General features: G+C 49.6%; 1 protein-coding gene across 2 annotated transcripts in view; it reads left to right on the top strand.

The window, feature by feature from the left end:
• LOC123750139 (alpha-2-macroglobulin-like) overlaps window positions 1-14,828 on the top strand; it is a 434,012-nt gene that overhangs the window by 159,666 nt on the left and 259,518 nt on the right. For both annotated transcript variants that reach the window (XM_069326235.1, XM_069326236.1), the window contains exons 15-16: window positions 185-422; window positions 1,646-1,874. In XM_069326235.1, coding sequence (XP_069182336.1) covers window positions 185-422; window positions 1,646-1,874 — 467 coding nt within the window. The remainder of the gene's footprint in view (window positions 1-184; window positions 423-1,645; window positions 1,875-14,828) is intronic.

Genomic DNA, 14,828 nt, shown 5'->3' with positions numbered 1-14,828 from the left:
TGTGACCGCCTGCCTTAGGAGGGCAGGAAATGTGTGGTGGTGGAGACAGTGTTGCTTGTGAAGTATTGCTAGCTGGGCTGTGCTGGGAGACCCGAGACACGCCGGCTCTCGCCTCAATTATATTAGAGAGGTGGGGTACTTAACTTGAATCATCTGATGAACATAAAAACTCTTGACTTTACAGAGCGTCGTCACTATTATATAGAGAGTGTGCACCACGTGGCAGCGGGTGGTAGACCTGTGGGTGGTTTTGGTGGCGGCCTCGCTGCTGATAGGCGCCCGCCGCCCGCCACCGCCCGGCCCCAGTCACGCCCGCCGGCCTTCGCCACAGACAGCGCCAGTAAGGAAGGCAACGAACAACAGCCAGATGTTCCTAGGACCAATTTCCCAGAGACTTGGCTCTGGGACATCATCGTTGTCCCGTAAGTCTCCAGCTTATAGTTGTATGTGTGAAGGTGTTCCGTTTTGTTTGTCTGTGAACACTGATCTTCACAGACTATATTGGGTACTGCATTTGGTCTTTATTTTCAAAGGTTTCCAGCAATAGTTCAAATCCAAAATGCATTATAATCCACTTTCATGCAGAACACGACAACTGACAATTCATTCCACTTACTTAAAGAACTTCACACTTATCTTCCTCTAGTGTCACGCATTCATGCACTGTTTATCGGTGGGTGGAGGGGCTGGTTGTCGACGTGTCGGTGGGTGGAGGGTTTTTTTTTTTTTTTTTTTTTTTTATTATTATTATTATTTTCTACCACAGACGTGGCCACACATTTACAATGCTAACCACATATATACATTTTCTTCTGTCCTCCATGGACAGGGTTAGAGAAATGTTAAACATAGAGTTCAGGGGTTTATTGAACACTCAACCACAGAAGGTGATTCGGTGCTTTTAAAATGCTAAGCTAACCTACATACGTAAATACATAGATACACAGATTTACGTATGCCCTACATAAAGTGTTTGATGTGTCTTTTACATAGTGTCATTAATGTACATTCACAAAGGTGAAATGTAATTCTGATCAGCTTCCATATATACTTTATACCCATACATATACATACATATACACACACATGCATTCACATACATCTGTCTCATTTACTCTGACAGGGCTGGTGGAGGGGCTGGTTGCCGACGTGTCGGTGGGTGGAGGGGTTGAGTGTCGGTGGGTGGAGGGGTTGGGTGTCGACGTGTCGGTGGGTGGACGGGCTGGTTGTCAACATGTCGGTGGGTGGAGGGGCTGGTTGTCGACGTGTCGGTGGGTGGAGGGGCTGGGTGTCGGTGGGTGGAGGGGCTGGTTGTCAACATGTCGGTGGGTGGAGGGGATGGCTGTCGACGTGTCGGTTGGTGGAGGAGCGGATTGACTGTGTGGAGTTGACGTGATGGTCAATTGTTGTACTGTAACTGGAGGGTGATGGGCAATTGGTGCAGCGTAAATCACGGCCTCCTGAGATGCGTAAGTATGATGAGGATGATGAACACTCCTTCACTAATCATCACTTCTACTGGGAAGTTCTCAGTAATAATTGAAATCGGAATATATAATCAGTGTTGGAATAATTATGAACTTGGTTACAGTTTTGGCATAAAGGTGTAAATGTAATAATTAGTGTTGTGTGTGGTTGTTGGCAGGTCGTCAGGCGTGAGCACCCAACAGGTGACTGTACCGGACACCATCACACAGTGGGTGGGCAAGGCCGTGTGTGCCCACCCACAGAAGGGCGTAGGACTCTCCCAGAGGAAGTCCATCACCACCTTCACCCCCTTCTTCGTCGACCTCACCCTTCCCCCCTCTCTCAAGCGTGGAGAGATCCTCCCCGTCAAGATGTCTGTCTTCAACTACCTCGACCAACCCATACCTGTAAGTCCACCTCTTTATCTCTGACTTGCCAGGAACACTCACACACACACACACACACACACACACACACACACACACACACACACACACACACACACACACACACACACACACACACACACACACACACACAGAGTAGCGCCGGTAGGAGACACACACGATTAGCGAGGTCCGTGGAAATTCGTCAATTTCTCGGGACATTGAAGGATTATAGAGGCTAGATCATAGTATTTGGCCTCTCGCAGTGTACTCACCTAATTGTGCTTGCGGGGGTTGAGCTTTGGCTCTTTGGTCCCGCCTCTCAACTGTCAATCAACTGGTGTACAGATTCCTGAGCCTACTGGGCTCTATCATATCTACATTTGAAACTGTGTATGGAGTCAGCCTCCACCACATCACTTCCTAGTGCATTCCATTTATTAATAACTACTCTGACACTGAAAAAATTCTTTCTAACGTCTCTGTGGCTCATCTGGGTACTAAGTTTCCACCTGTGTCCCCTTGTTCGTGTCCCACCCGTGCTGAAGAGTTTGTCTTTGTCCACCCTGTCAATTCCCCTGAGAATTTTGTAGGTGGTTATCATGTCTCCCCTTACTCTTCTGTTTTCCAGGGATGTGAGGTTCAGCTCCTTTAGCCTTTCCTCGTAGCTCAATCCTCTCAGTTCCGGGACGAGCCTGGTGGCATACCGCTGAATCTTCTCTAACTTTGTCTTGTGTTAAACTAGGTATGGACTCCAGGCTGGAGCTGCATACTCCAGGATTGGTCTTACATAAGTGGTATACAGGGTTCTGAAAGATTCCTTACACAAGTTTCTGAAGGCAGTTCTTATGTTGGCCAGTCTAGCATATGCCGCTGATGATATTCTTTTGATGTGGGCCTCTGGGGACAGGTTCGGTGTGATATCAACCCCCAGATCTTTCTCTCTATTTGACTCTTGCAGGATTTCCCCTCCCAGATGATACCTTGTGTTCAGCCTCCTGCTCCCTTCGCCTAATTTCATCACCTTACACTTTCCCGAGTTGAACTTTAGCAGCCATTTTCTAGACCATTCCTCAAGTTTATCCAGGTCATCCTGTAGTCTCTGTCTATCTTCATCCGTCTTGATTCTTCTCATAATTTTTGCATCATCAGCAAACATCGAGAGGAATGAGTCTATACCCTCTGGAAGATCGTTCACATATATTAGAAACAGGATGGGTCCAAGTACTGAGCCCTGTGGGACTCCGCTGGTGACATCTCGCCACTCTGATGTCTCCCCCCCTCACCGTTACTCGCTGTTTCCTGTTGCTTAAGTACTCCCTTATCCACTGGAGCACCTTCCCTTTTACTCCTGCCTGTTGCTCCAACTTTTTTAACAGCCTTTTATGGGGTACTGTGTCAAAGGCTTTTTGGCAATCCAGGAAAATGCAGTCGGCCCACCCTTCTCTTTCCTGCCTAATTTTCGTTGCCTGGTCATAAAATTCTATTAAACCTGTGAGGCACGATTTACCATCTCTGAACCCATGTTGGTGGTGCGTTACAAAGTTATTTCCCTCCAGATGCTCTACGAGCCTTTTCCTCACGATCTTTTCCAGCACCTTGCATGGTATACAAGTTAAGGAAACTGGCCTGTAATTCAGTGCCTCTTCCCTGTCACCCTTTTTGTATATTGGGACCACGTTAGCTGTCTTCCAACTTTCTGGTAAGTCTCCTGTTTCCAGTGACCTGTTATACACCATAGAGAGTGGCACACTTAGTGCTTCTGCACCTTCCTTTAGTATCCATGGTGAGATTCTATCAGGCCCAACAGCCTTTGTCACATCCAACTCCAGCAGACACCTTTTGACCTCATCACTGGTGAGGTCCAATTCCTCCGAGGTTGCTTGGTTTGCCGCCTCCTCATTTAGTGAAGGGGCTTCTCCTTGTTCTATTGTGAAGACCTCCTGGAATCTCTTGTTGAGTTCTTCACACACCTCCTTGTCATTCTCTGTGTATCTGTTCTCCCCTTTCCGCAGCTTCATCACTTGTTCCTTCACTGCTGTTTTCCTCCTGATGAGGCTGTGGAGCAGCTTTGGTTGGGTCTTGGCTTTACGCGCGATGTCATTTTCAATGTCTCTCTGCTTCCCACCTCACTCTGATGTACTCATTTCTGGCTCTCTGGTATCTCTCCCTGCTCTCTGGTGTTCTGTTATTTCTGTAGTTTCTCCATGTTCTTTTACTCAGTTGTTTCGCTACCTTACATTCCTGGTTGAACCAGGAATGTAAGCAAGCTAGCGTGTGTGTAGCTGTGCAAGCACCAGTGTGTAGCTAGCAAGGTGCTACATAGGATAGACATATCGCTAGCGATAGTGCGAAGAAACCAAAGTGTAGCTAGTGGCATCACCGGTGCATATAAGTGTGGAGGACTGCGTGAAGTGACCTCACCTGACCTGACAGCCAGGTGTGTCGACCCACTGTGGAACTACCTGATTGTGTTTGTTGGGTGGTGACTGTGATCAGTGGTAAAGTAAATTAGTGAACTGTAACACAACGATACAGTGACTGACTCCAGAGCATATTGTAGATAGAGAAGAACCAACATCATCAATCTACTAGCACTTAGAGAAGCACCAAGTGGAAGGCGACGACGGAGACCATCGTCAACCATACATCATCATTACTCATCTAGTTGTGTGAACGGAAAGGAAGACTGGTATGTACCCCCTCTCTGGTCAATAAATCAGGTGTACAGTGCGAGGTAAAATATTATCAAATTCTTGTTCAGGATATCATATATATTTAAAATCTCAAAGTGGCTCATTTAGGTAGAGTAACACTTAAGGGATCTACCCCCTCCCCATCTGGCCTGTTGGCATCGTGGGGGGCTTGGTGGACGGCTGCCAGAGTGTGATGCTCCGTTGGGCAGTCCTCTGTCCTTTTCTGGCCTTGCACTCCTGCTGCTGTCTTCTCCAATTGTGCCGGATCGCTTTTCCTTTTCCTTATGTTTCGTTTTTCTCCCCCCTCTTCTCCTGTCTGCTTGTCGTTTCCTGCCGACCTTTTGCTTGTTTTGGATTATTTCTTTGGACTTCTTCTATTTTGAGGCCCGGGTGCTTGAGGAGGCATACTCTTGCACCCGTAGAACTGTAGTACCCAACGTCTCGAGCGAGGGGATCCTTTTATTGTCAATCCCCCTTTCGTCGCTGAACCCGATCTCGACGGACTGACGGTTCTTAAGGTGGCGTTTGTGGGGCGTATGCTCACGACGCACCCCTAGGAGGCCCCGGCATGATCGGCGATAGCTTCCTGTTGGGTGTCCTGCCTCTAATTGTGGCTCCATGGTGGGTATGGGGGCACATTCGTGGATGAATTTATCACTTTTCGTCTCTATGTCGTTGAATGTTTCCGTTGTACCCTCTCAGGCTCGTGGGGTGGGCGACCAAGCACCCGAGTCGGCCTGTATTGGAAGACCTGGCTCTGTAGCTCCCGCTGCGTTGGGCCCCGACCTTGCTCCTCCTTTGTCCGTCCTGACTTCTTCCCCCAGCTCCCCTCCCTCCTCTGTGGTTGGGTCGAACCTCCAGCCCCCGGTGGTGACCACTCCGTCCCCTGGTGCGGCTAAGTCTTTCGTTGTGACTACTGCGCCTTTTGACCCCCCTCTCTCTCTAGGGGTTCTCAACGCCGTTCGCGCCCCAACCGCACTCGCTCGATTCCTTCCCGTGCTGATGTGTATCAGGCCTTGTTTGGTCCTGCTTCATGGGCCAAATACTTTGATCTCCTCCCTCTTGATTCTGCGCCTCCTGACGATTTCTCCCTCCATCGGCATCTTGTAGATTCCGTGGATGCGTCTGTTACTTTCAACCCCACTCGTCTCGGTACACGTGTCGTTGCTGCTCCTTCTCAGGATGCGGCTTCCCGCTTGGCTGCCTTATCTTGCCTTGGCGAGATCCCTGTTTGGGTCTCCAAGAACGTTCAGATGAATGCCAGTGTTGGCACAATTCTCCTCCCACCCCATGTTGCAACAGGTGTTCGGAATCTGCAGGATTGCCACGATGATATTCGGCATATCCTTGATGCCCAAGGATATTCTGTCCTCCAGGTTGACTCGTTTACTCGTCCCCCTCGTGGTCGTCGCCGTCAACCCCTTCGCGTTGTGAAGATCACCTTTGATGGTAGGACCCTTCCATCCTCTGTCATTCTTGCTGGTGCTAGGTGCTCTGTCCAGGAGTATATTCCTTCTCCTCGACTTTGTAACAAGTGCTGGAGGTTTGGGCATGGTGCCCTCCGCTGCTCTGGGACTGTCTCTCTCTGTCCTTTGTGTGGGAGTGAAGGTCACTCTAAGTCGCAGTGCACTTCTCCCCAAGCTCGCTGCCTCAACAGCGGTGAGGCCCATCCTACCTTCTCCCGTGCCTGTGTCCATTACAAGCTTGAGGCAGCCGTCCTCAACCTGAAGCACCGGGAGCGTTTATCTTTTCCTGAGGCGAGGCGCCAGGTTTGCCGGCTCCCGCCTTATACTAACATCTCTTATGCTCGCGTGTTGCGCTCTTCCTCTCCTCGTCCTTCCCCCCTTCCTCAGACTCTCAACCGTTTCCGGGCCTTGGACCCTGATACGCCCACTGCCCCGTCCACTGTCCCTTTGTGTTCTGTCCCGAGGGGTCCCCCTCCTGGTCCTCTTTCTGGGGTTCCCCTTCTTTCAACCCGGTCTGTCATGTCTCCTGTGTCTTCTTCCTCGTCCCCCTCCGATCCTCCTTCCCATCCTCTTCCTCCATCTATCGGCTCTCCCCACCGCCTGTCGGTGCAGGCGGATATCCATCGCTCTCCTAACGGCCGTCGTGTGTGCTCTCGTTCAGCTTCTCCTGTTGAGACACTGGAAACCGTTGCCCGGTACGTAGTTGCTGGGACACCAGTCTCTTTAAGTCAGAAGCATAAGCCTGGCTCCTCTCCTTCCTCTTCCCCGGCGGGTAAGAAGGCTTCGCTTTCTTCCTCAGTTCCTACTTCTGGCTCTGTTGCTCCTTCCCCTCCCGTTTCAGTGATTGCGCCCCCTGTTCCTGCTATGGAGGTTTCTTTGGCCCCTGCTTCCCTTTCGGTTGCTGCTCTTGCTGGGGTGCGCTCCCCTCTTCCTTCTGCTGTCCTTGACTGCTCCTCTCCGTTGTCTCCTCCTCTTCCTCCTCCTCCGGACCCCGCCCGCCCACCTCTGGTCTGTTCTCCCGTTTCCTTCCCTCCGTCTTTGCTCAGTTTACCCATGCCCCCTAACCCTGACTTTGCTGACCCTGATCCCGACCCTGATATTCTTTAACGTGCTCTGTTGTTCTTTCGCCTTTGTTTCTTCCTTGTTCTCTGTTTTTGTCCTTTCTCTTCTCGTCGTTGTCCATTCTTCAGTGGAACGTTCGAGGTTATTATGCCAATTTCCTCGAACTCCGACTTCTGATTTCGCGGTTTTCGCCCCTTTGTGTCTGTCTCCAGGAGCCGATGCTTGGTGCTCGTCCTGGTCGTTTTCGTGGCTATTCCTTTCTCTCCCCCCCCCCCCCAGCCATTGCTGGGGCTTCTAATTCTTCTGCTCTCTTGATTCGTGCTGATGTTCCCTTTGTTCCTTTACTTTTTCCTTCGCCTCTCCATTGTTCTGCTGCTCGTATCTTTGTGGGGAAATGGTACACAGTTTGTTCCATTTATCTCCCCCCGAGTGTCCCGCTCTCTCTTCCTGATTTGAAACACCTCCTAGACTCCTTGCCGGAGCCTGTGCTCCTGCTGGGTGACTTCAATTGTCGTCATTCTCTTTGGGGTGACGTTCTGACGAATACCCGGGGTCGCCTCCTTGAGCTGTTTCTCCTCTCTTCTTCCCTGTCTCTTCTGAATTCTGGTGAGCCCACTCATTTGGACTCTCGGACTCGCACCCTTTCTTGTCTTGATCTTTCTCTCTGCTCTTCTTCTCTTTACTTGGATTTCACGTGGCAGGTTCTTGATGACCTCCATGGAAGTGATCATTTCCCCATCCTTGTTTCCTTTTTCTCTTTTCGCCCTTCCCTCTCTTTCCCTAGGTGGCAGTTTGCTAAGGCGGACTGGACCCTATTTACCCTCAGTGCTGCTCTCTCTGACCTCTCCCTTCAGCCTCTCTCTCGCGCTCTCCTCCTTTTTCATGACACTGTCTTCAACGCTGCCCTCCGCTCTATTCCTCGCTCTTCCTCTCGGGGTCCACGGAAGTGCGTTCCCTGGTGGAATGCGGACTGTGCTCGGGCTGTCCACTGTAAGCGAGCAGCCTGGAAGAGGCACCGCCGTAGGCAGACGACCGATTCTTTTCTTTTCTTTCGGAAAGCGAGTGCGGTGGCCCGTAGGGCCATCCGTACGGCTAAACGTGAATGTTGGGCATCTTTTGTCTCAACAATTACGTCCGAAACCCCTCTGACCCAGATCTGGAAGCGTATCCGCAAGATAGCGGGTAAGTTCGTTACCGATGTTTCACCTGTCCTTCACCTACATGATACTCTTGTGGCGGACCCGTTGCAGGTCGCTTCCGAACTGGGTTCCTACTTTTCTTCTGTTAGCTCTGGTCTTCATCTTCCGCAATCTTTCCTTCTTCATAAACCTGTCCTTGAGTCTCGTCCTTTAGATTCCTGCACTCATCTTCAGCTTCCCTATAATGATCCCTTCTCTCTCTCTGAACTTCGTTCTGCCCTGGCCCTCTGCGGTTCTACGGCGGGCTCCGATGGTATTCATTATGAGATGCTTCACCATCTCCCTCCGTGCACGTCTCAGTATTTACTGAGTCTGTATAATCGGATCTGGGAGTCGTCGTCAGTCCCTGAAGACTGGCTCGATGCCGTTGTCCTCCCTGTTTGCAAACCGGGGTCTCTGGGTACTTCCCCTAAGGACTTTCGCCCTATTGCTCTCACAAGTTGTGTCTGCAAACTCTTTGAACGTATGGTTAACGTTCGTCTGTTGTGGTTCCTGGAACACCATCACCTCCTCTCCCCTTCTCAATTTGGTTTCCGCAAGTGCCACAGCACGACAGATGTCCTGGTGAACTTGGAGGGCTATATTCGTACTGCTTTTGCTGCGAAGACCTCCGTTGTTGCCGTCCTTTTTGACCTGGAAAAGGCTCACGACACCACTTGGCGGTATCATATTCTATCTCAACTTCATTCTTTTGGCCTTCGTGGTCATCTCCCTCTCTTTCTCCGCAGCTTCCTCTCTCGTCGTTCTTTTCGGGTGCGCCTTGGTACCGCTCTCTCTGCCTCTTTTCAGCAATACGAAGGTGTGCCCCAGGGTAGTGTTCTGAGCACTACTCTTTTTCTGGTTGCCCTCAATGGTCTTCTTTCCTCTCTTCCTTCTGGTGTCTTCTCCGCTCTCTATGTCGATGATCTTAACCTTTGCTGTCAGGGTGATGATTCGCCTCTCCTTCAGCGCCGGCTTCAACTTGCAATTGATGCCGTGTCATCTTGGGCCACCGATCATGGCTTCAAGTTCTCTACTTCTAAGACTTGTGCCATGACTTTTACGCGGAAACGGGTCGTTCTTCGTCCCTCTTTGTCACTTTATGGTCATCCCCTTGAATACAAAGATTCCGCGAAGCTTTTGGGGTTATTCCTTGACACTCGTTTGTCTTGGTCTCCCCATATCTCTAACCTCCATGTTGAGTGCTCTAAGGCCCTTACCCTCCTTCGGGTCTTGTCCCATACTTCTTGCGGGTCAGATAGGCGCACTCTCCTTGCTTTACATTCCTCTCTCGTCCTGTCTAAGCTCGATTATGGTTGCCCTGCTTACTCGTCTGCTTCTCCTTCTACTCTTCGCCGTCATGATGCTTTGCACCATACTGGGTTGCGCCTCAGTTCTGGTGCCTTTCGTTCAACTCCCGTCCTTAGCTTGTATGTTGACACTGGCTTCCTGTCTCTCCAGGACCGCCGTGATCGCTACTGTCTTCGGTATCTTGTGCGGTCCTTGCAACATCGTTCCTCTCGCCTCTGTCGTGCTTTAACTTTTACCCCTCCTCCGGTTCCTGTTCCTTTTCACCACCTCCCTGTTTCTGTCCGGTTATCTCGCCTACAGGATTCGCTTTCCTTTCGTATTTCTGATGTTTCTCCTCGTGTTGTTCCTTCTTTGCCCTCGTGGAGAGTCCCTCTTCTGCGGTTTTGTACATCCTTGACCCGTATCACTAAAGCTTTTACCCCTCCTACGGTTCCAAAACGCCTTTTCCTCGAGCACTTTTCTTCTCACTCCCGCTCCGTTTCTGTCTTTACCGATGGGTCTAAGTCTGCGGATAGTGTTGGCTACTCTGTTGTTTTTCCTGATCGCACTTATATGTGTCGCTTACCTCCGGAGACTAGCATCTTTACAGCGGAGCTTTATGCTATTCTCTATGCTCTTCGTCTCCTGCTTTCTCGTTGTCAGTCTTCCTATGTAGTTGCTGTTGACTCTCGTAGTGCCCTCATGGCTCTCGGGTCCTTTAATCCGGTTCATCCAGTAGTTGTCGAGATCCAGCATTGGCTGTTTCTTGTTCACAGTAAATTTAAGTCGGTTGAGTTTTGTTGGGTTCCCAGCCATATTGGTGTCTTTAAATGAGCGTGCGGATGCTGCCGCCAAGAAAGCTGTCCGCTCTTGTCCCATCTCTCGTAAAGGTATTCCATATTCTGACTTTTACCCGGTTATCCATTCCTCCGTCCTTACCCATTGGCAGGCTTCCTGGTCGTCTGTTACTGGTAACAAACTACGTACTCTGAAATGTTGTGTTTCCTCGTGGCCGTCCTCCTACCACCGTAACCGGCGTTGGGAAACGGCTCTGGCGAGGTTGCGTATTGGCCATACTCGCTTAACCCATGGTCACTTGATGGAGCGCCGCCCTGCTCCTTATTGTCCTAGTTGCATTGTCCCTCTTACGGTCGTGCATGTCCTTCTTGAATGTCCTGACTTCCAGGACAAGCATGTGTCTTGCTTTCCGACCGCCCCTCGCGGTCACCTGTCCCTCAATAGAATTCTTGGTGACTCGGATACTTTTGATATCGTTCGCCTTATGCGTTTTTGTTCCCGTATTGGCATCCTTGGTGATATTTAGCGCTCTCTGATTATTCTGCACATTTGATGGTGCTACATAGCCTTCCCGGTTTGGTGCCTTCTTTTGATAATTATTTACTTACTTAAGTGATCTAGTGTACACGCACTCGCGCACGCACGCACACCATGCACGCACGCCCACGTACGTATGCACGCACGCACACGCAAAAACGCACACACATAGGCACACACAAACGTCCAGTCAGGGAAGAAAGGATTAGCACCTTTTCTGGAAAGAGCCAAGCCCCTACTATACCCCACCTCCTCTCTTACCCCCCCATCTGACCTGACCTGACCTCACCTGGTCGCTACCACCACTCCCCCACCCCACAGTCCCCCGCATCCCCTTTACATATACTCTCCCCCTCTCTCTCCTCTCTCTCTCTCCCCCACTTTCTCCTCTCTATCTCTTTATCTCTCTCTCTCTCTCTCCCTCTCTCTTTATCTCTCTCTCTCTCCCCTCTCTCTTTATCTCTCTCTCTCCCCCTCTCTCTCTCTCTCCCACTCTCCTTATCTCTCTCTCTCTCTCCCTCTCTCTTTATCTCTCTCTCTCCCTCTCTCTTTATCTCTCTCTCTCTCTCTCTCTCTCTCTCTCTCTCTCTCTCTCTCTCTCCCTCTCTCTCTCTCTCTCTCTCTCTCTCTCTCTCTCTCTCTCTCTCTCTCTCTCTCTCTCTCTCTTTTATCTCTCTCCCTCCCTCCCTCTCTCTTTATCTCTCTCCCTCTCTCTTTATATCTCTCTCCCTCCCTCCCTCTCTCTCTCTCTCTTTATCTCTCTCTCTCTCTTTATCTCTCTCTCTCTCTTTATCTCTCTCTCTCTCTTTATCTCTCTCTCTCTCTTTATCTCTCTCTCTCTCTTTATCTCTCTCTCTCTCTTTATCTCTCTCTTTGTCTCTCTCTTGCTCTCTCTCTCTCTCTCTCCCTCTCTATCTCTCTCTCCCCCACCCCGCTCTGCTCTTCTGACGAATCCTATCATGGCACAACTAGGAACAGGGTCAAGCATGACAGCCAGAAGCAACAGGGGAACAGGGAAAAGTTTAGGCGACGAAATGAAGGAAATGTTTGCCCAGTTTCTGGAGGACATCAAGAGTGAGATGCAGGAAATGATGCAGGATTTTGAAGAATGAAATAAGCAGCCTAAAAACAGAGCTGACAGCAGCAAAGGATGAGATTAGAGCCCTCAAAGAGAACAGTATCGATGCTGAGACTCAGATAACCACCCAGGGAGGTGGTGGTAATAGTACTTTGGAAGAGAATGCCACATTAAAAGCAACATTTGCAGAAATGCTAAAAAAACAACAACTCTGAAGTAATGTCTGCAGTGATGGAGGTAGCCATGAAAGTAGCCACCTCACAGGAAGCGGCACACTCCACTGCCCAACTGCTGGAAAGGAAAAGAGCAGTGGTAGCTGTAGGTATTAAAGAGCAGGAAGGCTCTAATAGGAAAGAGTGGAATGATAAGGACAAAGCGGCAGTGAATGAAATACTGAAGGCACTAGACATGGAAGGGGCTGAGCATAGCATTGAGAAGGTTTTCAGGGTAGGCTGGTACAAAAAAGACCGAGACCGTGTGTTAAAGATAGTGTTTTCAAACGAGAACAGAAAGGACACGATTCTAACAAAGAAAAGCCACCTGCAACATGTGGGAGAATTCCAAAAAGTATTCCTCCAGAGGGACATGACGAGGGAGGAGAGGGCCAAGGCAGCAGAAGCAAGGAAGAAGCGCAGGGCGAGAGGGGAAAACCAGGAAACCACAGCTCCCAACACATCACCCCCAGAGGTGAGGGGGGAACCCACAACCAGCTACCCAGTAACACGAGCGGGGAGGGCAACCCCACCACCCTCCTCTGCATAGAAAACCCCCCTTTCCTTCCTGTCCTCCCGCCCCGTTCACCCCATACCCTTCCTGTCCTTCCCCCTTCACTTGACCCCCCACCCCTCATCCCAGGATCCTCTGCAACCCTGGCATCCACCTCACAAATCCTCACACCCATGGCACAGCTTCCTCCACCAGCAGAACATTCACCAAGGAGGAGATTTGAGAAGGGACAGAAGAAAGTGAGCCTCAAGGCAATGTACACTAACATAGATGGTATTACAAATAAGGCAAATGAACTTGGAGAATGGGTACTAGAGGAAAACCCAGACATAATAGCTCCCACAGAAACAAAGCTGACGAAAACAATAACAAATGCAGTGTTCCCACAGGACTATTATGTTATGAGGAAAGAGAGAGAAGGAAGAGGTGGTGGTGGTGTAGCTCTGCTGGTAAGAAAAGGCTGGGATTTTGAGGAGTTGGTTGTTCAGGGATGTGAAGGTTTCAGTGACTACATAATAGGAACAATAAAAACTGGAAGGCAAAAAATTATGGTCGTAGTCATATATAATCCACCACCAAATGACAGAAGACCCAGACAGGAATATGATAGAAACAATATGGCCACCATCAACATAATAGAGAGAGCAGCTTCTGTTGCTAGCAGGAATGGATCTGGACTACTAATCATGAGAGACTTTAACCATGGGAAGATAGATTGGGAGAACAGAGACCCGCATGGAGGACCAGAAACATGGAGAGCTAAGCTGCTGGACGTGGCAACAAGAAACTTTCTAAGCCAGCACATCAGGGATCCAACAAGAATGAGAGGAGAGGATGAACCAGCAATGCTTGATCTGATATTTACCCCAAATGAGTGGGATATAAGGGAAGTCAAGATGGAAGCACCCTTGGGAATGAGTGATCACAGTGTATTGAACTTTGAGTACCTGGTAGAGCTCGAAATTATCCCCCCCGCCCCCTGAAAAAGGACTAGGAAACAAAAGGCTGGCATACCGAAAGGGAAATTATGAGGAGATGAGAAGCTTCCTAAGGGAAATACCTTGGGACGCAGACCTCAGAGCTAAGTCTGTACAAGATATGATGGACTATGTCACCCAAAAGTGTCAGGAGGCAGTAAGCAGATACATCCCGACCCAAAAGGAAAAATCCGAGAAACAAAAGAAGAATCCATGGTATAATAGGGCATGTACGAAAGCAAAGAAACTGAACAAAAGGGCATGGATGAACTTCCGGAATAACAGAACACCAGAAAGCAGAGAGAGATACCAGAGAACCAGGAATGAGTATGTCAGGGTGAGAAGAGAAGCAGAGAAAAGTTATGAAAATGATATAGCAAACAAAGCCAAAACCGAACCAAAGCTACTCCACAGTCACATCAGAAGGAAAACAACAGTGAAAGAACAGGTAGTGAAACTTAGAACAGGCGAGGACAGGTATACAAAGAATGACAAAAAGGTGTGTGATGAACTCAACAAGAGGTTCCAAGAGGTCTTCACAACAGAACAAGGTGAGGTCACTGTGCTAGGAGAAAGGGACGTAAACCAGGCGGCCTTGGAAGAGTTTGAAATTACAAGAGAGGAGGTCAAGAGACACTTGCTGGATCTGGATGTTAGAAAGGCTGTTGGTCCAGACGGGATCTCGCCATGGGTACTGAAAGAGTGTGCAGAGGCACTTTGCTTGCCACTCTCCATAGTGTATAGTAGGTCACTGGAGACGGGAGACCTACCAGAAATATGGAAGACGGCGAATGTGGTCCCAATATACAAAAAGGGCGACAGGCAAGAGGCACTGAACTACAGGCCAGTATCCTTGACTTGTATACCATGCAAGGTGATGGAGAAGATCGTGAGAAAAAACCTGGTAGCACATCTGGAGAGAAGGGACTTTGGACAAATCGACAACATGGGTTCAGGGAGGGTAAATCTTGCCTGACAGGCTTAATAGAATTCTATGACCAGGTGACACAGATTAAGCAAGAAAGAGAGGGCTGGGCGGACTGCATTTTCTTGGATTGTTGAAAAGCCTTTGACACAGTACCGCATAAGAGGCTGGTACATAAGTTGGAGAGACAGGCAGGTGTAGCTGGTAAGGTGCTCCAGTGGATAAGGGAGTACCTAAGCAAT

The sequence above is a fragment of the Procambarus clarkii genome, chromosome 18 (assembly GCF_040958095.1).
Source record: "Procambarus clarkii isolate CNS0578487 chromosome 18, FALCON_Pclarkii_2.0, whole genome shotgun sequence".
NCBI classification, from domain to species: domain Eukaryota; kingdom Metazoa; phylum Arthropoda; class Malacostraca; order Decapoda; family Cambaridae; genus Procambarus; species Procambarus clarkii.
Note: the sequence above shows the minus strand (reverse complement) of the source record. Positions and strands in the feature narration are given on the sequence as shown.